The following is a 24418-nucleotide window of genomic DNA, read 5'->3' as shown; positions in this document are numbered from 1 at the left end:
TGGTAGTCCTTGGTATGCCCAAAAGTATAGAGACACATCTTTAAGACATACCTTCTTGTACCAGAGAGATAATTTTTATTTTATTAAACGCACTTACTGCTGGCATGTTCGAATTTGATTGAATTTGACAATACGTATTTGAATGTCAGTTATCATGACAATAAAGCACAGACTACAGTGAATTTTTTTGAATTCACAGAAATTGGGTGGACGAAATTCACCGTCCATCACTGTATATCATGTAAACTGCAACTTTGAACAGACATTAAAACACAACTTTTAGAAAAAAATTATAAAATAATTATGTAATAACATGAAATCATTGGCTATAAATAATAAGTAAACTTTAATATTTTTGTTTTTAAATATTTTTGTTTTGATTAAATAATAAAATTGCTTTTGTTATAGACAACCAACAATACACCTACAATATCACATGACAAACCTAAATTAATTAATTGTGTTTATCTAACTATAGTAGCTCTAACTCACCATGGAATGTGTGTTTTAATGAAACTATTATATTATTTAAACAAGTAGAAATTAATAGTTTATAATTTTTTCTGCTGCATTTTTCGGCGATTGGTTATCCTGTATCAGCATTCAGCAGATGACAGATGACATTTTGTCAGACGTCATTTCCGTTCCCAATTTTTAGTTTTATATTTCAGAGGTTTAAAATTCGGTTTTAGAATGTGTTTGAGTTAAAAGCGACTTACCTCACCGCTTATCAAGTTAGGTAGGGATAAAAAGCGACGAATCAAAAGGTTTTACTCGAATAGTTTTGAGTGTGCGGGAGGTAAAGAAGAGGTTATTGTAAACCGAAATTCTGTGAATTCAAACTTGTAGACGTGGTGTGTTTTCTTCGAAGCTTAAGTAAGTATTATAATTATTTTATCTAAATTACGTCAATTCTCTGAATTATAATATGAACAATTCATTTAAAAAACGCAGCAGGGGACTTCAAGTCATAATTTTATCAATTACAGAAGACAATGGTTGTTAAAAAGATTTGTTGTGTGGGGGCTGGTTACGTCGGTGGCCCTACTTGTAGTGTGATAGCCCTCAAATGTCCAGAAATTCAAGTAACAGTGGTTGATTTATCGAAATCTCGAATAGCCCAATGGAATTCAGACAAACTTCCAATTTACGAGGTAAAAATTCAAGTAATGATGTAAATATGATCTCACGCGATATTTATTTACAGCCGGGTTTAGACGAAATCGTAAAACAATGTAGAGGAAAAAATTTATTTTTTTCAACGGACATTGAAACCGCTATTTTAGAAGCTGATTTAATATTTATTTCAGTGAATACACCGACAAAGACTATTGGAAATGGGAAGGTAAGCATCGCCTTGACCACATTTTATTCTTCTGTATTCATCAATGGTTTTGAGGTGATGAAATTATTTTTTTAAGTAAGGTGTTTTGCAATATCTGATTTCTTATTGTCTGATAACAATAAAACGGTTTTGTATTTGCGTGAGTAATACGTAAAGTTCGAGCAATAACACCTATTTTATTCCTCTGATTTTTATGCACGTGATAAGTTTTAAATTACCTAATCCTTTTATTACTGCCTAGATAATGTTTAATTTTTCTACAATTTCACTTAATCTTTTTCCAAAATGCAATAATAAATCAATCATTTTACACTTGAGTTATTTACAACACGAATTTTTAATTCACATTTTTTAGGGCAGAGCCCCCGACTTGAAATATGTAGAAGGCGCCGCTCGAATGATAGCCGATATAGCACAAAGCGATAAAATCGTTGTTGAGAAAAGCACAGTTCCGGTCAGAGCCGCCGAAAGCATTTTAAAAATTTTAAGTGCCAACCAAAAACCCGGAGTTTCTTATCAAATCCTGTCAAATCCGGAATTTCTAGCCGAAGGCACTGCAATTAACGACTTAATCAACGCCGATCGTGTTTTAATCGGTGGTGAAGAAAGTCCCAAAGGAAAAACGGCAATCGAGGAGTTGTGCGGGATTTACGAACACTGGATTCCGAGAGAAAAGATTTTTACGACGAATACTTGGTCATCGGAATTGTCCAAACTTGTAATTTTTTTTTCAAAGTCAGTTTACAATGAAAAAAATATTTTTTTTGTGCAGGCTGCGAATGCGATGTTGGCACAAAGAATCTCAAGCATAAATTCACTGTCGGCCGTTTGCGAAGCCACCGGCGCTGATGTTTCCGAGGTTGCGACAGCGGTTGGATTGGATTCGAGGATTGGGTCGAAATTCTTGCAAGCCTCAATAGGTATATGTCACTTTTGATCAAATCTGGTGCTCTATTTTTGCAAAAAAATGTGCCTTTTTTAGAACACTTTGTAATAATAAGATTATACGGAGTGGATTTTTTCTATAAAGCGACAAAATAGATTTAAAACTGTTGCAAAAATGCTTGTTTTCAAGTTCATTATTTTTAAAATATAATTTAGGCTTATTTACAAGTAAAAGCACAAATTTATTTTTTTTGTAAAAAGGGAACACTGTACAGGATGTTTCGTTTTTATTGTTACAAATTGAAACAGGTATAGATAGAATATTAATTTTAAGCCAAAAATTTTCTAGGAAGATGAGTCGAAAATTACTATACCGGGTGAATGACGTTTTGTTTCACTTTTATGGAACCAAGCGTTTTTTGCTTAAACTAATTACTTCACGAAAAAGATAATTAGTGCAGTGTAAAGTACTATAAAAATGTAATCGTTCTTCAAGAATAACTCTTTCGACATTCCTTTTATTTTTCGTGCTTAGCAAAGGAATTTTTTTTAATGGCAACCTACTACAATTTTTTTAATTAAAGACTGAGCTAAAAATATCTTCTAATTAATTAAAATTGTCGTCGAGTAGTTTTTTTTTCTTAAAATTGCTTTCCGAGCTCATCAAGAAGATTTTCCGAACTTAACCGATATACATTTGGACGTAGGAGACCACGGTTTTTTGTGCTATTTAGGAGTGTAGGATAAAAAAATTCAATAACAACTCACTTTCTTTTTAATCCGTCCCAAACCACCCCTAAGTACCTGCATAAAAAACAGACCTGCGTTGTCACCAAATGCTTGAAACGACCACTTCTTTTATGTTCGGAAAATCGTCGTGATGAAACTTCAACAATTTATTTAAAAAAATACTGGTTAAAAAACAATGTTATTTCATTAGAGGTCATTTTTAGATCATAATCTTTAATTAAAAAAATTGTCATAGTAGATTGCCATTAAAAGAAATTTCGAAAAAATTTATTCTTGAAAAACGATCACATTTTTATAGCACTTTAAACAGCACTAATTTTTTTTGTGAAGTAATTAGTTTATGCAAATAATGTTTGGTTCCATATTTTTTATTCACCCGGTATAAAGGAGAAGAGTTTTCAATGGATTTTTCCTAATATTTCAGAAATCCATTGTACATGGATAAAATTACAAAATGTATTGTATTGTTGTACATACAGGCTGCGCCAGAACTCGCGCTCCATAGAAAAAATGCCATATAAGGTAAGATACCAGAAACATGGAAAAAATGTTAAAAAAATTCTACCTAGAAAAATTTCGAAGTTATGAGAATTTAAATTTTGCACTTTGACTCTATTTATTTCGGTTGGAAAAATAATTTTCCAAGTTTTTTGCTATATGCTATTAGAAAAGGAAACAAAGGACCTGAATCTTAAATTGTAACTCTGTTTAATGTTACTTGTGGCTTCTATTAGCAAAATTGTTGTACCTTTATTAATTAATTATAAAAAAACATATACAAGATCTTCAGTATCATTAAATAAACATAAAAAAATGTCAAATGTCAAAAAATAAATGTCAAAATTTTTTAAAAGATAGAATTTCTTAAACATTTTTTCCATGTTTCTGGTATCTTAAATTTTACTCTGGGGCGCGAGTTCTGGCGCACCCTAAAAGAATAAAAAAAAAGAAGTAACCTGAAGGGGTATATTATAGGACAAAAAAATAATCTTAAATTTTAATTCTGTTTACCTCTTTTTTGAGAACTTACTGAACTTATGATTTTGCTGCTGAAAGTGGCAAAAACTACAGCCAACATAGTTTACTCTATTCCCTCCTAGAATGCCCTTGATTAAAAAAAAAATCGATATTTGATCTTTGAATTTGTTTAGGTGTAAAGGTTTTCAACTACCAAATTTTGTAATTTTATCTAAAATGGTTTCGGAAATATTGAGAAAAATCCTCAATTGAATATTTCAATTTGTAACAATGAAAACGGAACATCCTGTATACGTAATTAACTCGATATATTGACGTAACCTTTTAATTATTGGTTTTGGCGGGAGCTGTTTCCAAAAAGACATCCTCAATCTGGTCTACATCTGTGAATGTTTGAATTTACCGGAAGTCGCGGCCTACTGGCAACAAGTCGTCGATATGAATGAGTACCAGAAATCCCGTTTCACGGCTAAAGTGATCCAATCACTGTTTAACACAGTCAGTGGCAAAACTGTCACGATTTTGGGTTTCGCATTTAAGAAAAACACCGGAGACACGAGGGAAACCCCGGCGATACACGTGGCCAAAACTCTACTCGACGAAGGCGCTACTTTGAAAATCTACGACCCGAAAGTGGAAGAAGATCAGATTTACTACGATTTGACTCATCCGTCGGTTTGCGAATCACCGGAAATGGTCAAGAAGGCCGTTTCCGTGTATCAAGATGCGTATTTGGCGTGTGAGAATTCCCACGCGATTGTTTTGTGTACAGAGTGGGATGAGTTTAAGGTATTTTTTTTTCTTCTCGTGGCTTGTGTTTCATTATTTGTTTTGTTTCAGACGCTTGATTATCACAAGATTTACCACGTGATGATGAAACCGGCGTATATGTTTGATGGGCGGAAAATTCTGGATCATCAAGCTTTGATCGATATTGGGTTTCACGTACAAACTATAGGAAAGACGTTGCAAAGACCGCTTTTGACGAGATTGTGCGGTGTAAATTCCTGCATGCATTAGGGTTTTTTCTGTTTAGATTGGATCAGTCTTGCCAATAGTTGCACAATTAAGATAAAAAGATTACAAGACTGATTGAACGGTCATTTCACTCGTTTTTATTTATTCGAACAATTTTGGTATTCCGGTACAAGTGCTGCAATATTTTATTTTCATTACTTCATTTCAGTATTAGGAAATACAATTTTGATCATTTTTATCCTCGTAATGAACAAGTTATGAGTATTTAGTTTTGACAACACTTTAAGTGCAGTTAATTTTTTAACCGATTAGTTTTATTATAAATATTTTACTATAGTTGTTATTTTTAGAAATATGTTTTATACGTTTACAAATATTTTATACTCCATACAGTTATACAAACTAGGGAATTTCAAATAGTTCTGAGGCAAAGTGACATTAAATGTTCCTCTTTAGTGTGTTATTCTAGAGTAATAGAAAATACTACATATGAGTATACTCGTACAACGTGATACGATTAAATTTGAAATAGTTCTCTCATGGTGTAATTTTAAATAATTTCACTTATATTTGAATAAGACAATTATTACTCTAAATACTATGTAAAGTGCAATTGATACAATAAATTATTACGTACTTATTGACTTTTTATAAAAAACGCAATTCGAAAGCAATTGTTTGGGGTTCAATCTGGATCATGTTTTTTTGTTTTTCAAACTAAATAACAAATGGATACGATTTTGTTGGTCCATGAAAATGAAGTGAAAGAAGACGGATTAAAAAGCAAAAATCTCTAAGTACACGTTTTTATTTTAAATTGAAATAAGATATCCTAATTAAACATAAAAAAATACAAATTAACTCACAAAAGTAACAAAAAATTAAGTCATTTTTTAATACTTTTTATTGTTACAAATTTAAACAGGAGATAGAATATTCGTTTTTAAAACAAAAATTTTCTATGAACATATATTAAAAAATGCTCCGCAAGGGGTGCGTCTTTTAATAGTTTTTTTTTCCATATTTCCGAAATCATTTTAGAATAGTATATTAAAGTACAAGTTGCAGAAGGTATCTATTCAAGCACAAATTTGAAATTCCGAAACGAGCCGCGAAGTGGCGAGTTGAGGAACAAATGAGTGCTTGAAGAACCTTCTGCAACAAGTGCTTTATACTATTTTTTCTATTTCTATTTAAATTAAAAAACGAAAATTTAATTTTTTTTCTAGAGAATTTTGCGACGGTTGGCGACATTTAGGTATATGGAATAGTTTTAGGCGGCTGTAAAAAATAAAAATAATTCATATTTTCAAATTTTTGAAATTGAATTGTGAAGAAAATCCGTCACAAAAATTAAATTAACGCCAACGACTCATTCCAGCACTCAAGTGACGTCATTTGGGTGCTGAAATAGACTTATTCTAACACCGAAATAGAAAAAAAATTTTCAATGTTTGGTACAGATGATAACTTTGATACATCTAAACAAGTACAAAAATAAAATGTTGAAATTTTTAATTAGGGGCTTCCTAAACTAGATGGGATTAGGGTAAAAATTTACTCGAACTATATTGCCTGTGGTTTCTTGCCACTTTCAGCAACAAAATTTCATAGTTTTTCATAAAAAAGGTCTTTTGTGTTTTTCCTGTTTTTCCGATACAATTTACGGATTTTTAGTAAAAATCGGTTTAAATAAAAATTAAAAATTAAATTCGTTTTACCGTTTAGGACGCCCCTGATTATAAAGATAAATTTTGTTATTTGGCATATGTTTAGGTAAACATAGTATAAAGGTACCAAATTTTGTAATTTTATTTATTCTGAAATATTAGGGAAAACCCTTTAATAAACGTACTTTTTTTAGGGGGTGTAGCTCCCTTTCAAAGCATTTTTCGAAACACTTTTGTCTTAAAATTAAATATTCTATCAACTATTTAAATTTGTACCTAACAATAAAAATGAAACACTGTATAATTAACACATGGAAAATTAATTCACAAAAATTTAAAATTAACTCACTAAAATACCAAAAAATTTAAATTTATAACACTATATAACAAAGTGCTCAGCATTTCAGAGGGGGGGGGGGGTTGAACACCCTAATCCCCTCCTTGGGTACGACCCTGTATTGTGGAGAAATTATTTTGCAACAGAGAAGTTTCAGTTTTTAAAAATGATCTATGGCTTGAGCGAGAATGTACATACGCGCGAAATGTTAAATGAGGAAAACAAGTAGTACATCGTTGCAATAAAAAAAGTGGCCGCTAAGGTCATACACAAGTGGTGCTTTGGTAGATGTTTTAATTCAAAGTAGCTCCTTTTTTCCATCCTGATATACATTCTAAATTATTTCGCGCACACGTAAATTCGCACTGTAGTACATACGCAACAGCCGATACAAAACCACATTTATCAAAGAATGATGTGGTCACTACTACGTTTTAGGATCTGATTTCTTCTAATTTATTATTATTTTTAATTAAAAGTAATTTTGCTCCTACAATTAAAGAGTCTCTATATTTAATATTGCAAGATTCAAACTTGGCGCTATATTTGACAATTCTGTGTTTCCAAAGCGCTCTCTTTCGTTCATAGCACGTACTAAACGTGAAGAGCAAGACTGACATGGCTGATATTTTTGATTCGGTCATCTAGTTTTTAAATAATTTTTAATTTTGTTTAAAAAAAGTGGTGTTTAGTTGTTTGTCATGCTCTCGTGCTCCCCTGGTGGTGCAGTGTAACAATCGTCGATAATGTCAACGCCGAGTACAAAGTGGAAGTGTAAACAATTATCAAATAATTGAAGTGTCCTCCTAATGGCAGCCAAGTGTACGATTTTCGCCGAATTTTTTTCCGCGGACATGTAAATAATTATGCAAATGTGCGCGAATTCATCTAGACTTTTTGTTGTTTACGATGCCTCCTAAAGCACATCGCGACATGGCCAGAACTAGCCTCCTTGTGTTTTGTTGTGCTGTTTTTTGGCTGGGCCGATTGGATAACGGTAAGTGTTATAGCCCCAAACGCGTCAATTCGCGATCTAACAAGCGATTTTTTACCTAATGTTTTCGTAAACAAGTTCAAGGTTAGACGTCGATGCGATTTTAGACGTTACATGAACCCACATGGTGGCTCCTTGGACGGAGTTTTATGTAATTTGGTCACCTGTTTCAGGGGTTCAAGCACTCAAATGTAAATGCGATGTGTGTAAGGAAACCAACTACACGTGCCAGACGGAAGGGTACTGCTTTACATCGACTTACTTGCCTAAATCTGGAGTCATCGAGCATACTTATCGGTATGAAGAAGTTTTTTTTTTCATCTTTTTAAGTAAAATAGCCACAAATTGGGTTGGAGCCCTCACTCTCTACCATCGCTAAGGAAAAATTTTCAACCAGAAGTCTTTTATTAGATTTATATCACATTTGAAACAATTGCTTGGTGTGGTTTCAAGTGCAATTGTTGTAATTGGATAACACTGTCTTAGGAGATGTCAACTTAATTCGGATAAATTGTCTGCTATTTGAGATATGATTGGATAAATAAATTTAAGGGTGGTATTTGAAATACCGCAAAATACACAAACTATAATTAACAAAACTGGATTTAAGTCGCTTATAATGAAATCATAAACAGTTGCATAATGAAAGCTATAATAGCATTGTTTTTGGTGTTATAAATTGGCAATATTGACAGTTTCTTTCTGATTTTAGAAACACTGATCAGGGGTTTGTAATGTTGATATTTGACCATTAAAAGAAAAACCCATTTGGGTGTTGAAAAGCCATTTTTTATGGAACCAACATCTTATACTTTCAAGTTGATAATGGTAACGTAAAGAAAAAACGAAGCAAAATATGCTGTTTAGTTACTTGCATAAAAATCTCTAAATTGCAAATTAAAATTTTAATTTTTCTTTTTCGTATAAGATAAATTTTGATACAAAAAATTTCAGGAAAAACACGTTGACACGAACTTTAAATATTGCCACTATGGATCATAAAAAATCAATAAAAAATGTCGCATTGATTTTTAATGATTGTTAACATTGCTATTTTATTATTTTCATTTTTTGAATATTGAATAACGTTTTTCAAAGTACAGTTGCGGAATTAAAATTCCGGCAGTATTTTTCTGTCACTTTTAAAAGTTCACTATAAACTACCCTTTACTGTCATCATGACTGACATTTGACAATTGAACTTTTTTTGTTGTTAAAATTGTTAATTAAACAATTTGTGTCTTAGGAAATTTATTAGTTCAACAAGTGCTGACTACTCGTTATTATGCCACAAATTACTATTTTTGAAAGTAAATAAGTGAAAGTGACAAACATGACAAGAGGTTATTAATGTAAAGGTTGTTTTAAAGTTTACATTATAAAAATGACAATACTGCCCGAAATTTTAATTCCGCAACTGTACATATAAATCTTGAAATACATCCTTCTGCCTGATCTGTTGGGTAATACAGGGTGTCAAAACTCGCACCCCAGAGATAAGATACCAGGAACATGGAAAAAATGTTTAAAAAATTTTTTCAAAAAATTTTGACATTTGACATTTTGTTATGTCTGTTTAATGATACTGATGATCTTGTATATGTTTCTTCATTCTTATTTAGTAAAGGTACAAAAATTTTGCCTTGTTTGCTTTTCTAATGGCCTGTAGCAAAAAAACTGGGAAAATTACTTTTCCAACAATAAAATAGAGTCAAAGTGCAAAATTTAAACTCTCATAACATCAAAATTTATGTAGATAGAATTTTTTTAACATTTTTTATCTTACTTTACCCTGTATTTAACTGTATTTTAAGAAAAAAGTATTGAGTCCAGAATTGTTTATATAATAAAGGTTTTTCAGTTTTTTTTATCGCTTTTTAAGTTGTATTTATTGGTGTTTAATTCATCTGTTATGTAACATTGTGTTGTGTTACTTTTATTGACATCAATTTTGGTAGCTATAAATAATGAAATTATGAAAGAAGATTAAGCAATTTGGAGAAAATAATAAAGTCGATTATTTGTAGGCACAGTATCTGCATTTTTCGTATTCTCATTTAGATAAATCCGATTTTTAATGATGAGAAATGGGAACAATGATTGTGTGTATGTCATTATGAATTTATTAAACTTGTTACTTTGTTTGACTTTGTTATCGGGATATTTTATTTACAATAATAGCCATTTTATCATATAAGAGAGATAATCGTACGTAATAAAAAGAAAACGCACCACAGTGTTATGAAATAAAACATCCAAATCAGATTGTAAACACAAAAATGGAAGATTTTTACATGAATACTGATAAATGATGTTCAAAATAACATTTTTTGTCGTTATGGGAAAATGTAATAAGATCCTTTGACACACTCGGTGGTATAGAGTTGAGGCACAACTCGATTTGTAATTTATACTTTGAGTAAAATATTAGATTGCGATGGTAGCCAGTCGGTGTTGACCACTAACCGAAAGTCCTCAAAATCCCACCGATTTTCTTTTTGTTTCGTCTAAATTCGGTGTAAGAGACACACTCAAAGGACACTATTTTTGTTTTGTAAAAAACCAAATCTTACTAAATTACTAACGGGCTGTCGAAAACCACACCAGCTGTCTAGACAAACACCAGTTTTTCCCACCTGAAGAACCGCAATGGTGCCACAGCAGACCCACGACAGAGTACGTTCAATGGTGCTGTCGTGACAGGGATTTTTGTAATGCCGAAGCACCACAACTGCATCATCATCATAATAACGAAATCATTTCTTTCGAAAGTACAGGTAACAAACAGTGTGGCCCAACAAAACTACCCCCGAAACTACCACCAGCTAACGGTTTAACTTTTGTGTTTTTCACACTAACAGTTTTTGATTTAATGGAATATTAAGAGTGGTTTAGTTTTTTTTAGTATTCTAGCGCTAGTCTTTTAATCAGATCCTTTTCCTATCCTATCCTTCAAGACTGGCTATCAGGACGACGAATTCAGCGAATAAAATTATTTATTTAATTTCTTGTTAATTGGCTGTTCTTGATTGAAATGAAAATTTAGGTGCCTGGATCGATTCCTTCAAGTTCCTCATAATAATCCTTTTTTCTGCCATCGGCAGAACTCCCTCAATTCTACATTTGTCATGGAGTGCTGCAAAAACGAAGACTTCTGCAATGTACACCTTTCACCCCAACTAATGCAAAAGCCCCAAGGTAAAAGTGCAGTGCCACCCTCTAAAACACACTCTACTTCGATTCTTTTATTACTTGAGCAGCACTGTATAGCAGTAAAAATGCCTCTATCCTGTCTTTATTTTAACACGGTTGTAGTTTTTTCTGCTGTAATAATTATAGCATAGGCTTCTATTTAGATTAGAATTTTATTTTTAGTTTCAGATTTCTTCTTACTTGCAGTAACAGGTGGCAGTTGTACAAACCTAGCTTACGTAATCACATAGCATGCTCTGTTGTCTTTCTTTTTTTTGACTTTTCAGCGACTGAAACTTGTACCCAAATGCTTCAGTTTTCCTCAAGTTATTTCTTTCTGTTTATAGATGTTACGACAAAAAAAGCATACCTGATATAGTTGAAACATCAGGCATGTCAACTGAATTTTGTTACCGATATGCTGTTGTTACAAATCACCCGGACTTTACCAAAGTGGCATCAGCGTGCTGTGACGATAGAGATTTTTGTAATGCTAATATAACTTTGTCCTTACCAAACGAATTAGAATGGTTAGAAAATGCATCGATGGCAGGTTAGAAATCGGATTTTTTTTAAAAAAAAAAAGGGCTTTATGTCATTTTTTTGATTCGATGATCATTGGGCCAAATCCTGGTCTGCAAATTTGTTATCATTGTTTCGATGTCATGTGTTTCAGTCAGTGCATGAGATGCTGCCTCAACAAGGATTCAGATTTTTCATGTCATTTTGGTAAAAGTTTGAGAAAATAAAATTCAGTTTAAACTAACTTTACCACTAATACAAATAGACCAGGTATCTCATAGAAATGTGACGTCTGCTTTGGTATGTCTGAAAATTTGGATGGATTGTAGGGTTGTTTATTGTCTGCTTCCATACGAAATGTGAACAGAATTAAATTCTCTCATGCGAATTTTTGGGTAACTAATTAATAGAACGTTTTGTTGCATGATGTTTATTTAATGTTCTATACTGGAATTTTTCTGTTTTTTAAATGTTGGTAAAAAGTCATTAAAATATAAAATCGAAAAACATTCAAGAAATTAATTAGACCATAATGAATTAAATAAAAAAGGCTTTTTAAACAATTGTTAATTTTTTGTTTAATTTTCTATACAAAAAATTAAGCTTGTAGCTGAAGTTATTGTTTATTATCGTTTATCTTCTAATGTGGAGATAATATTTTGTTTAAAAGACTTAACCCCTGATATTTATCTTGAAGAAATGTTTATTTTTATGAATGTTAATGTTCTTCAAATTTATTTTAATCATTTATTTATTAATTTATTAATTTATTTATTAATTTATTTTAATCATTTTTTTTATTTTTGTACTCCTAACTGAAATAGTGAAATATGAACTTTTGTATAAATAACATTAATTCGGTTTGGGTCAATCACTATCGAAGAAAGGAAACATCCTTCACTCATAATTTAAAAATAAAAATATCTATGAAGGCATAAGGCATTTTTGGATTCTGGGTAAGTGTCTACCGTTCGTTTACGAATTATTAATTATTGTATATGACATTCTATCTTGGATGTTCTTTCTCATTAACGTTAAAAAAATCCTAAAATACAGAATCTGATAGAGCAATTAAAGAAAAAATTAATGAGTTGGACCCTAATTATTATTCCCACAGAAGTGATAAAATAGTATATTAAAAACCAAGTTTCATAAGACCAATCTTGAAGCACGAATTCAAGTTTAAAAAATGAGTGGCGTAACCACGAGTTATTTTAAAAAATGAGTGCTTCAAGGTCTTACGAAACGCGTTTTTTATACTATTTTTTGTAATTTGCCCTCTTCATGCCGTTTTTAAACAATTTTTTTTACTTTAATCGATTTGGGGATTTAGGGGATGATCACGTCGCGTTCTTTAATATGTATGTCTATTAGAGAATTAAAATGGGGTCAAATTGCAAAAAAAGTATTTAAATACAAGGGTTTTAATTCTTTTTCTGAAAAAATGTTTTTTGCTTAATATTTTTTACAAATAGAAACTTGTAGCTGAAGTTTTTTCAAAAATAATATAATGTTTGAGAATTGTTTAAAAGTAATATTTTGTTGTTTAAAAAGATTTAATCGAATTTAAAGGATCATTAAATTAGATGTTGTTTAGAGTGTCCTGATTCTACGGACTTGTTAACAAAAATTTCACATCCTAAACCAACATTAACTTTAAAGTCTTGTTAATTTGATTATGAAACTGGCCCTTAACCCTTGAACTTTTTCTTAAAGTTTAATGAGAATTTTTGTTTTAATATTTTTACATTTACTTGTGTTCTCTTAATTGAGTTATGAACTTCTGTGTAAATGACAATAATTCGTTTTAATTAGTAATTAAAGAATTTAAGGTCCGAAAGCAGCTTTTTAGGTGGAACAATTTCTGAGTACTTCATAAAAATAGTTAAAAAATTATATATTGTGTTAACGTTTCGCGTGGAACGGCAAAATTGTGGAGCATTGTCAGCAATGACCTAGGAATTGAACTTCAAAAATTTTAAAAATAGTAAGAGTTTAACGACAGTGCTCTTATGTCAGTTAAATGATGTAGTATAAAAAAATGTGTGCAAATTCGTCTACTAAAAATTTGATTTTGTAGAAAAAATTAGTTGCATGTTGTGCATGCTTTGCTTTGCTTATAGTGTGTGTCTTAAAAATCTCAAAAAGGTAAGTCGCTTAACTTCTCACGATTGAAATAACAAAACACACTAATAACCACCAATAAAAAAAGGAAAAACCCTAACTATTTGTATTATTTAGGCCCAAAATTCTCCAACTTTACAACAGCGGAAATCGTCTTGATGTCTGTCATCCCTACGATGTTGTTATGTTTCGTCGGCGTTGGCATTTATTATTTTTACAAAACAAAACATAAGCGTGGTGGGTTGCACCACCATTTACGTCACGGAGAGGATAGTATCGAAGCCCCCGATCACCCGATTTTAAAAGGGGTGAGTTTGCAGCATATGATCGAGATGACGACAAGTGGTAGCGGGTCAGGTAAGACTCAAATTTCACGTTTTTGCGTTTATTAAAGTGTTGTTTTCAGGGTTGCCTTTGTTAGTGCAACGCAGTATAGCTCGCCAAATCCAGCTTGTTGAAATCATTGGTCAGGGGAGGTTCGGGGAGGTGTGGAGAGGACGTTGGAGGGGCGAAAATGTCGCTGTAAAAATTTTCAGTTCACGAGAGGAACGTTCATGGTTTCGGGAAGCCGAGATTTACCAAACCGTCATGTTACGGCACGATAATATCTTAGGATTCATCGCAGCCGATAATAAAGGTATCTGCACTAATCCCACTTGTTTGATTGGTTAACTGATGGTTTTAGATAACGGGACGTGGACCCAATTGTGGTTGATCACCGATTATCACGAGTATGGGTCGCTTTTTGATTTCCTGGGTCGAAATACGTTGGACACCAACGGTATGATAAGAATGGCCTTGTCTATTGCCACGGGTCTTGCCCATCTCCATATGGATATAATGGGTACACAGGGCAAACCGGCGATTGCCCATCGCGACTTGAAGTCGAAGAATATTTTGGTCAAGTCGAATTTTACGTGCGCTATTGGCGATTTGGGACTGGCGGTGAGGCATGATGCCACCACTGATACGGTCGATATTCCTCTCAATAATCGAGTGGGAACTAAACGGTATATGGCACCAGAAGTGTTGGACGAAACGATGAATGTAAATCATTTCGATTCGTTCAAAAGAGCCGATGTTTATGCGTTGGGGTTGATATTTTGGGAGATTGCGAGGCGGTGTAACGTGGGAGGAATTTACGATGAGTATCAGTTACCGTTTTATGATGCTGTGCCATCTGATCCCACCATTGAAGAGATGAGAAGGTGAGTAGAAAAAGAAATTTTGCGTTCAGTAGTAGTACTTGTGGTTTTACACAACTCTAACAAAACTTTTTGTTTTAAAAACACTCTTAAAAAAAATAAGCTTTTATCTAATTCTAGTTATGATTGTAATATCAAGTTTTGAGAGATTGAAAAAAAATTGTTTTTTTTCATTTTGATGAAGATTAAGCAATGTTCAGAAACAATACCAGGTGAATAAAAAGTATGGAACCAAGCGTTTTTTCGTAAACTAAGCACTTTACGAATAAAAATAATTAGTGTAGCGTAAAGTACAATTAAAATGTGACCACTTATCAAGAATAACATTTCTTTTAGTTTTCGAGTTCTGGAAAAAAAAATTTTTTTAAATGGCAAACCATGGTAATTTTTTTAATTAAAGATTATGATCTAAAATACTTTTTATTCACCTGGTATGTGTAATTGTTCCTTTAATTCTTTTACAAAACTTTGATCAATCGGTCCAAGAAAACGGTTTGATGGATCGATTTAAAACTTAACTGGGCTATTGAACCTAAAAACATTAGGTTAAATACGCGGAAGATGCAAAAAGTTACTTTTTCTCTTTTTTTAAATCAATGTTGAGGGTGAAAAAAATTTTTTTTGGAGAAAATCATAAACGGATCTTGTAATACATTTATTCCAGTTTTTCATACTACCCTTATATTCACTGTGTGGTCATTAGTTGCTGAGTTATCGATGATCAAAGACAAAAGGATCCTTTTTTATTTAAAGTCAGATATCTCAGCGACAAATTAACTTAAAGAGAATATGAAGAAAGCATATTAAAGGTGAACGAACATGTTATCTGGCTATTGACTTAATTTTAAAAAAAATCCCCACGTCCCTGGACCAAAAACAAACAAAAATAGATTTTTTTTCTCGCGCTATTACTTAGGATTCTGTGATAACCGTAGCATAGAAAAAAATTCTGCCAAAAGATCTCAAAGTTACAGCCTTTCAAAAATCACCAAAAAATTTAGGAAAACTTTTAGCTCCTTTAATTTTTTGAGTCCGGTCAAATTAGTCATAAAAATTGTGGTCAAATAACGAAAATTACGACACAGCTAAATTTTGGTGGAGACCTTGGGTACGCCATTAGAAATAAAGTGTCAAAAGTCTCCATCGATCCGATGTGTGCTAAAAAAGTTATTCGGGGTCAAAGGTCAAAATTTGAGGTTTTTTAGATTTTTTTCGAAAACGGTAAGTTTTATCAAAAAGTAGCCCAGACAAAAATTATAGATCTTAAAATTATCTACATAAATGGTCCTTACGCTTTTTTTTTCTAAGAATCACCATTCCTGAGATATCGAGATTCTAAAAGTTGAAGTTGAGTAACGTTCTACATCATATGCACATACAGAGTGCTCCAGAACTTGCGTCCCAAAGACAAATGCCATGTAGGGTAAGGTACCAGGAACATAGAAAAAATTAAAAAAAAATTCTATCTATAAAAATTTCAATGTTATAAGAGTTTAAATTTTACACTTTGATTCTATTATTTATTTCTGTTGGAAAAATAATTTTCCAAGTTTTTTTGCTACAGGCTATTAGAAGCGGAAACAAGGAAGCTATATCCTAGGAAGCTGTAACTCTGTTTAATGTTATTTGTGGCTTTTATTCATAAAATGTTTGTACCTTTACTAAATAATTATACAAAAACATATGTATACAAGGTCATCAGTATTATTAAATAGACATAAAATTTTCAAATGTCAAAATTTTTTGACAGTGAATTTTTAAACATTTTTTCAGTACTCTGGGAACTACCCAATTACTCCCTTAACAGGAAGTGCGAGATTTTTTGAACACCCTGCCTGTATGTATTACCGAATAAATTCTTTTTAATTCCAATGGAATTTAGATACTTCTAAAGTAGAAGAAAAAGTAAAATAATGTTTAAAAAATTCTATCTGCCAAAAAATTTTGCCATTTATTTTTTGACATTTGACATTTTTATGCCTAATTATATTGATGATTTTGTATATGTTTTTTTACAATTATTTAGAAAAGGTACAAAACTTTTGCCAATAAAAGCCACAAATAACATTAAACAGAGTTACAGCTTCCTAGGATATAGCTTCCTTGTTTCCGCTTCTAATAGCCTGTAGCAAAAAAACTTGAAAAATTATTTTTCCTACAGAAATAAATAGACTCAAGGTGCAAAATTTAAACTCTCATAACTGAAATTTTTATAGATAGAATTTTTTTTTTAATTTTTTCCATGTTCGTGGTACCTTACCCTACATTTGTCTTTGGAGCGGGAGTTCTGGCGCACTGTATGTGCATATCATGTATCAACTTTTAGAATCGCGATATCTCAGGAATGGTGATTCTTAGAAAAAAAGTATAAGCACCATTTTTGTAGATAATTTTAAGATCTATAATTTTTGTCTGGGCTACTTTTTTGATAAAACTTACCGTTTTCGAAAAAAATCTAAAAACGTCAAATTTTGACCTTTGACCCCAATTAACTTTTTTAGCACACATGGGATCGATGGGGACTTTTGACACTTTATTCCTAATGGTGTACCCAAGATCTCCACCAAAATTTAGCTCTGTCGGAATTTTAGTTATTTGAAATGACCCGACTATGTAGTATGAAATATTTACATGTTAAGTCTGTGTTTTTTTTTTTTTTCATTAAATAGTTTTTTAATAAGATCTGCTGAAATATGGGGACTTGGGAAGATTTAGGCTAAACTTGTTGATTTTAGGGTGGTGTGTGTCGATAAGCAAAGGCCGAACATACCGAACCGTTGGCAGAGTTGCGAAGCTTTGCGGGTCATGTTGAAATTAATGAAAGAGTGTTGGTACCACAACGCGACGGCTCGATTGACAGCTTTGAGGATTAAAAAGACACTCTCTAACTTCAGGACATCAGAGGAACTTAAAATGTGAAAGTTTAGTACGTTTGTGTCAGGTATGTATAATTAAACCCATAATGTTCTATAATTAATGATTTGTTGTTGCAGGTGTACAAAACTGTGTGTGAACGTTCACGCGATTTTTTACGTTTTAATTCGATTATTTTCCGAGTATTAAGGTGTAAACCGGTCCTATGTGATAGAGCGTTGATTTGTTAAAAAAATGTCTCATAGGATGTGTTGAAAGGTCTGTATGAAAGAGTGAAATGTTCACTGCCCCGGTTTGGTTCATATCCACAACAATACCGTACTGCCTGCCCACCCATTCCATAATTTACGATAGTTGAGAGCTTCTTCCTTGATTTTAGTTGGTTTTCCGTGTACAGTTTGACCATAATATTGTGATCCTTCCCGACTCTCTGCTTGATCTCTATTTCTGTTGATTGTTATTCTACTGAAAAAATTAACTGCCGATATGCCAAAACCATAAACAGAGTCAATTATTTTTACACAAACAAAGTAATAGCTGTTAAAAGACAATATTTTTTATTCAACAATGTTCAATTTAAGGTCAACTGTCATAGTGGATAAAGTAGAGGTCTTTTTATACATAGTGTAGATATAATACGTAATTATTGTACATTTATTTTATTTTCGGTTCGATTCAAACAGCAAAAAGGCTCCTAGTCAACAATAGTGCAGACTATAAACAGATAAAACAAATTCTGACAACACTTGTGTGAATGTGGAGTGAAAAAATTTCGTAGTTCCTACAAAAGTCGTTCATTTATTTCGTGGTGGATTTATTTTTGGTCGATTTTTGTTACGCAAGCGTGTAGTAGACCTAAAGTTTTATCATAGTTGTTGCATATTTTTCATTTGTAAATATTTTAGTTTTGATGCGAGGAGAACGTAATTTAACGTGTATAAGAATTTAATTGTGCTAACTATATTTTTAAGGATATTTATAAAAAAAATTTACTATGTAATTGTTGTGAGCCTAACATATTTAGTTTTGCGAAAAAAATTACTAAAAAATTAAGGTGCACCTTAAAAAAAGATTGACAAAATATAGTTTGCATAAGTATATTTTTAAGTGGTTAAAGTTATACTCATAATAATATACATATAGTTATTCTAATCATGTAATATGATAAAATTTAAGTTGTACAGTTGCGTAGACTAACGTTAGTGATGTAAAATATTGATTGATTTCCATATACACACAACACTTTTCCTCGATTTATTTATTGTCAATATTATGAACGGTCATACCTCAATTTTTGAAAAGATGTGTAGAAAGGTTTGATTGTTGTGTACGAGATTTTTCTGTATATTTTTGTGTGTTGAGGAATTAAAAGTATTGGAAACATAAATTGGTGCGAAATTAAGACTGATTTGAAATAATTTCTCTTACAAAATTAAAATAGTTAGATTTTTTATATTGATTAGACTAGTTAGTGATTTGTGAACCCATAATTTGTTAGATTTTTTGCACAAATTCTTCACTTACCTATACATACAGTAATAATGAATGTTATATACAACAATCTCGTGTAGATGGTTAAACCGACGTCTTGTCTTTTGTCAATATGTAAATACAGATGTAGCTATCCTCATTATTGAAAAAAGTGGTTAACCATTAAATGGTAAAATATTTTTTAAATAACAATAGTGCTGTTTGCAAGGTACAAATTCATGTCAGAGTTTTATACAAGAGTAAATTTGTTGTCAAGTTTTTGCCAAATGTGTGCGTGGCCGTATTTATTACAACACAAACTGTGATTCACCGCTCATCTAAGCCGTTAAATACAAAGCTCAGCCTCGTTTTATAACAGATACGTCTCTTACAAATGACAGATAATTTATAGTCGAGTAAATAGGGCCACGTGCAAAATCGTAGAGAACATAGAGATTAAGGTATTCAAAAAATCACACGAAAAATTATAAACTCATCGTTCTGGCAGAATTTTGGAAGCGGATTGCAGGGAAAACACGAAGTACTGTAATCTCTATATTAGATTAAAAATTCCTCAGGATAAATGTACACACAAATGCAATAGTTAACCTTACTCAATAATTCATAGATATAGTTTTTTTGTTGAGCAAATTTATCTATTTTCGGCTCTTCTGTTACATTAAAACTTTAAATTTATGTATAAGGCATTTAACATAAATATGATTTCTATTTGTTTTCTTTTTTAAGTTTATGTACAGAGATGTTTTGTGCTTAGATGCAAGTATATACCATTTGTAAACGTATTTGAAAATATATTACTACTCATAAAACAAGGTTTTCACAACAAAAATACCCACTTATCAAATCAAAATACACTTTAATATCAATTTCACAAAAAGTAGCGGCTGAGGTCTTTGCATTGAAATAGGATTTTTAAGATGGAGTCACTATTTTGTTTTCTTTTTTATTCAAATAAAACCAGTTACGACATTAAAGCAACATCTTTAACATAATATTTACAACCTATGAATGAATTCTGTATCTTTTATCCCGTATTATCAGTTTCAAAATGCAGTAACTTGATACAAAATTGTCGTCCTTTATAAATATGGAAGTAAAGGAGAAAATCAGAACCGATGGGTGGCATTGTGAACGAAATAGGGAAAAAACAAAACTTTGCCTCTGAGACAACATTTAATTTTATTTTATTACACTTAATTGACAGTTGTTTTCGTTATTTCGGTGAATGGCCGCTAGAAGTGTCACTTCGCTGATTTTCTCCTACTCATAAGCAGCATTTTGAAACAGACTTTAGATTATAAATGTATAAATATTCGAGCATAACATGTCCAATACGTTTTCAAAAATAGCAAATAACCTTATTTATAAAAACGTAAAGTTGTTGGATTCTAAATATTTTTTAATTATTTTAAAAATAATATAATGTTAAGCGTTTTTATAATTAAGGCTTTTTGGTTTCTTCTTAGACTACAATAGACATTTTTTTGTTTGTTTTTTATTTATTTACAGGATCTAATTTTCAACTTACGTTCTTAATTTTTCAATTAGTTTATTATGGAAGGTTAAACTATCGTTTACTCAATTTTACGAAATCTTTAAATGCTGCTTGGATTTCTTCATCCATTTCTGGTTCCGGATCACATAACTCGTCTGGATCAGACAAGTCCCTAAAAATAATAATTAAAATTCCTTTCATTGAAATGAGTGTTTCACCTACGTTAAATATTCCTCAGTAGAATTCATGTTTGCTGCTAGAAAATCATTTTCTTCTGACGTAAATTTCGAACCGTCTGTATTGTAAAATACAGTGTGTGAAGTTTCTTCACTCCAGTAGGTATTTTCCGAGTTGACTTCAGAGTTGGAACTAAAAAATGCTCTTATTTCCACAAATATTTCTTTTTTTGTTTTTACCTAGAATTTGTCGGACTGTTGTGCCCCCATTGCGAACTCCTCAAATTTATAACTGAGTTAATTAAACTCAACGGCGTTCCAGTCACAGTGGGTTTAACTTCATTTAATTTTTCAAAAACCTCGTCCAGGGCTTTTTTATCGTACAGTTCTAACGAATATCCCGTCAACTAAAAATTAATAATGAATTGCGGTTTGAATTAAGGAAATTACATACTTTTAATGCTTGGCAAATGGATTTAACATTTTCATTGCCCCCAACTCCAAGCAGGTGTTTATAAGCGTCTATTAAGTAACTCCCGTAGATGTTTTCGTGGTGTAATTGAGTATACAATTCAGCAACAAATAAAAGTAGTCCAGATTTATTTGTGTGATTTTTCAATTCCTTCTGACAAGTTAAATGCAATTCTGCTCGAAATTCGGGACAACACTGTTCAATAAAACAACACAACCTTGCTGCTGTATATCTAAAACTGGGATACACAATCGCCTAAAACGCATTTTATTAATTTAGTGACCAGAACCGGGAAAACGTTACTTGTTCGACTAGAAGGTGCGCAGCTCGCGCCAGGACGAGAATATCGCCAAAATACGGACACAAAGTATCCATAAATATGTCCAACAAGTCACTAAACTGTCCCGGGTCTTTGGTCAAAGTGTCAATGAGGTGTTTCAAGCGGATGTCATCGGGGGACCCCACGAATTCACTGTCATTCTGGCCCGAATTCTCCACCACTTTGAATTTTTTCAGTCTGTCTTGAACACCACCACTGGACTGTGTCGCACTTTTCATGTACGAAGGGACAAATTCAGGCGCGTCTGCCGACAGACTGGACTTGAACGGTTTGGTATTTTCCTGCGGTTTTTCAGGGCTTTTCTTGTCTTCAAGGAGGCGACTCGGCGGCGCGTTCGGGGGTCGCAAGCCTTTCGGAGCCTCGCACTTGGCGTCCCAGAGGGATGGGGCCTTGTTGTCCATCGTCGCTATTTACTCGCGCCGCAAATTTTCGCCACAATTGGATTTTGAGAGAGCCGAAGGGGTTTTAAGAATTTTCGATTAGACACCAACAAAACACCATCGATTGACATGCGCACGAACGACAAGCAGGGGCACCAACACGCGATATTCACTAATACAAAGTATTACTGGTTGCATACGAGCAGAGTCTCAAAAATTTTCTACTTTTATTTATACAGGGTGTTTCACGTAATTTTACGAAGCCTGCGCCTGTAAGATGCAATCAATAATACATATTTCGATACAAACTCGATTACAAATTTTGAAAAATTGGATAATCTTCTCTAGTTTGTTCACCCTTTCAGAAATTACAACGTTTTTAGTTAATTAGTGATTAAGATAGATAAACTAGAATCATATTCATGCCGTCTCTTGATAGAACAAATGATAATTGTTTCTGAAAAACTACAGTTTATGACTATTAATGAAACAGTGATTAGTTTGACAACTACTATCATGGGTTTCCAAAAATTAAATAATTAAATGTGTATTTTTTGTATCCAGTGTTCTGTGACTTTTGTATATTTGGGTGCGTACATTAGGCGCAAGCCTCGTAAAGTTATGTGAAACACCCTGTAGAAATACACTTCATGAGCAGTTTGGATAATTTTTTTTTAATTTGAATGAATTCTAAACAAAAATGTTTTGTTTACTTTTTTTGAGCCTGCTACTTTTAAAGTCACCATGTTAAATTTTGGTGAGAAAATTGACAGATTGGCAGCTTATTCCCATGGTCACTTATTTTGTTTGTATTTAATTTTTGTTTCTAGAAATTTGATTTAAATAATATGGTTATATTTTTATGTCAAAATGATAAAACTTTGACTTTTACGGAGGGACATTTGCAAAGCGACTGATTGTACCTTGTTTCGCAGCTTTCGCAAAAAACTTTGCGTCTTTAATTACTATTAAAACACCAAAGTTAGTGATTTAATGAAAGCTACCTATTAAGATACTGTTTCTGGAAACTCTTTATGCAATACTTTTACTGAATGTAAGAAATTATTGTGGATCAACGTATTATACTGAAACTAATACAATTTGAGCTACTTTCCAGCAATTTAGGTACTGCATGATATGCAGTAAATTGTCAGTTTTTTTTTAACATATCGACTCTCCCAACGTAAACTATAGTAACTCATAAATAGGAGTTTTGTCCCATTTATGTAATAGGTACATAATATGTTCGGTATCACACTGGATATTCAATGTATTCGCCCCCTTGTAGCTTTTTTTATAAAAAATTATAACAAACCGTATACAGTAACTAATTTAATGTACAATATGTATGTACAGTTGCGGAATTAAAATTTCGGGCAGTATTGTCATTTTCATAATATAAACTCTAAAACAACCTTTACATTAATAACCTTATTATTTTTTATTGTGGTCATGTTTATGTCATTTTGACTTATTTACTTAGAAAAATAGTGATTTGTGGCATAAAACGGGTAGTCAGCAGAGCAAAGCGATGATTTAATTACACTTAGTGCAATTAATAAATTTTAACAGTTGCGGAATTAAAATTTTCGGGCATTATTTTTCTGTCACGTTAAAAAGTTCACTGTAAAGTATGTACCTGTTACTGTCATCATGACTGACATATGACAATTAAACTTTTTTTGTTGTTAAAATTATTAATTAAACAATTTGTCGGTCTTAGGAAATTTATTAATTGAACTACTCGTAAATGTAATTAAATCATCGCTTTGATCTGCTGCCTATCCGTTATTATGCCACAAATCATTATTTTTGAAAGTAAATAAGTTAAAATGACATAAACATGATAAGAGTAAAAAATTAAGTTATTAATGTAAAGGTTGTTTTAGAGTTTACATTATGAAAATAAAAATACTGCCTGAAATTTTAATTTCGCAACTGTACACTGCCGCTCACGGAAGAATGAACACTAGGTTAAAAATTAAAAAACTTTTTTCGATGAGGACAAAATCTAGTTTGATTTTTGTTTATACATTCTGTTGTAAAAATAAAGTTTGTTGTTTTTTATTATAGAGAATGTAGTAAAAGCACTGTTTCATTATATTAACTAAATACATATTTGACTCAAAAGTTTGCTCAATTAATTGTCGTTGAAACAAAAATGACTTTTTGGGTGATGTTTCGGAAATCGCCAATTACTTAATTTAACA

General features: G+C 32.0%; 3 protein-coding genes across 8 annotated transcripts; 2 read left to right on the top strand and 1 right to left on the bottom strand.

The window, feature by feature from the left end:
- The first annotated feature begins 603 nt into the window (after positions 1–603).
- On the top strand, positions 604–5574 carry LOC123014249 (UDP-glucose 6-dehydrogenase). 2 transcript variants are annotated; one of them, XM_044413271.1, is made up of 7 exons: positions 604–876; positions 990–1154; positions 1208–1345; positions 1701–2063; positions 2118–2265; positions 4299–4747; positions 4799–5574. In XM_044413271.1, the coding sequence occupies exons 2-7, from the start codon at positions 996–998 to the stop codon at positions 4976–4978; spliced, it is 1437 nt and encodes a 478-aa protein (XP_044269206.1). In that variant the 5' UTR covers positions 604–876; positions 990–995; the 3' UTR covers positions 4979–5574. The 2 variants fall into 2 exon arrangements, with proteins under 2 accessions (XP_044269206.1, XP_044269205.1); XM_044413270.1 differs by having other exon boundaries at positions 4293–4747.
- Positions 5575–7548: 1974 nt separating this feature from the next.
- On the top strand, positions 7549–20062 carry LOC123015322 (TGF-beta receptor type-1). 5 transcript variants are annotated; one of them, XM_044415012.1, is made up of 8 exons: positions 7549–7940; positions 8111–8234; positions 11477–11682; positions 13893–14132; positions 14182–14412; positions 14461–14983; positions 17716–17921; positions 17974–20062. In XM_044415012.1, exons 1-7 carry the CDS (start codon positions 7853–7855, stop codon positions 17897–17899), a joined length of 1596 nt encoding a protein of 531 aa, XP_044270947.1. In that variant the 5' UTR covers positions 7549–7852; the 3' UTR covers positions 17900–17921; positions 17974–20062. The 5 variants fall into 5 exon arrangements, with proteins under 5 accessions (XP_044270947.1, XP_044270949.1, XP_044270948.1 ...); XM_044415014.1 differs by lacking the exon at positions 11477–11682 and adding an exon at positions 10984–11135; XM_044415013.1 differs by lacking the exon at positions 11477–11682 and adding an exon at positions 10545–10714.
- A 119-nt stretch (positions 20063–20181) lies between these two features.
- On the bottom strand, positions 20182–22375 carry LOC123015324 (polyadenylate-binding protein-interacting protein 1). Its single transcript, XM_044415023.1, has 5 exons — positions 21792–22375; positions 21471–21743; positions 21257–21423; positions 21063–21209; positions 20182–21012 (listed from the first exon to the last, which is right to left on the bottom strand). The coding sequence occupies exons 1-5, from the start codon at positions 22227–22229 to the stop codon at positions 20913–20915; spliced, it is 1125 nt and encodes a 374-aa protein (XP_044270958.1). The 5' UTR covers positions 22230–22375; the 3' UTR covers positions 20182–20912.
- Positions 22376–24418: the final 2043 nt, after the last annotated feature.

This window comes from Tribolium madens, unplaced genomic scaffold, assembly GCF_015345945.1.
Source record: "Tribolium madens isolate multiple individuals breed KSU strain unplaced genomic scaffold, Tmad_KSU_1.1 Scaffold_97;HRSCAF=244;Tcas5.2_LG3a, whole genome shotgun sequence".
NCBI classification, from domain to species: domain Eukaryota; kingdom Metazoa; phylum Arthropoda; class Insecta; order Coleoptera; family Tenebrionidae; genus Tribolium; species Tribolium madens.
Note: the sequence above shows the minus strand (reverse complement) of the source record. Positions and strands in the feature narration are given on the sequence as shown.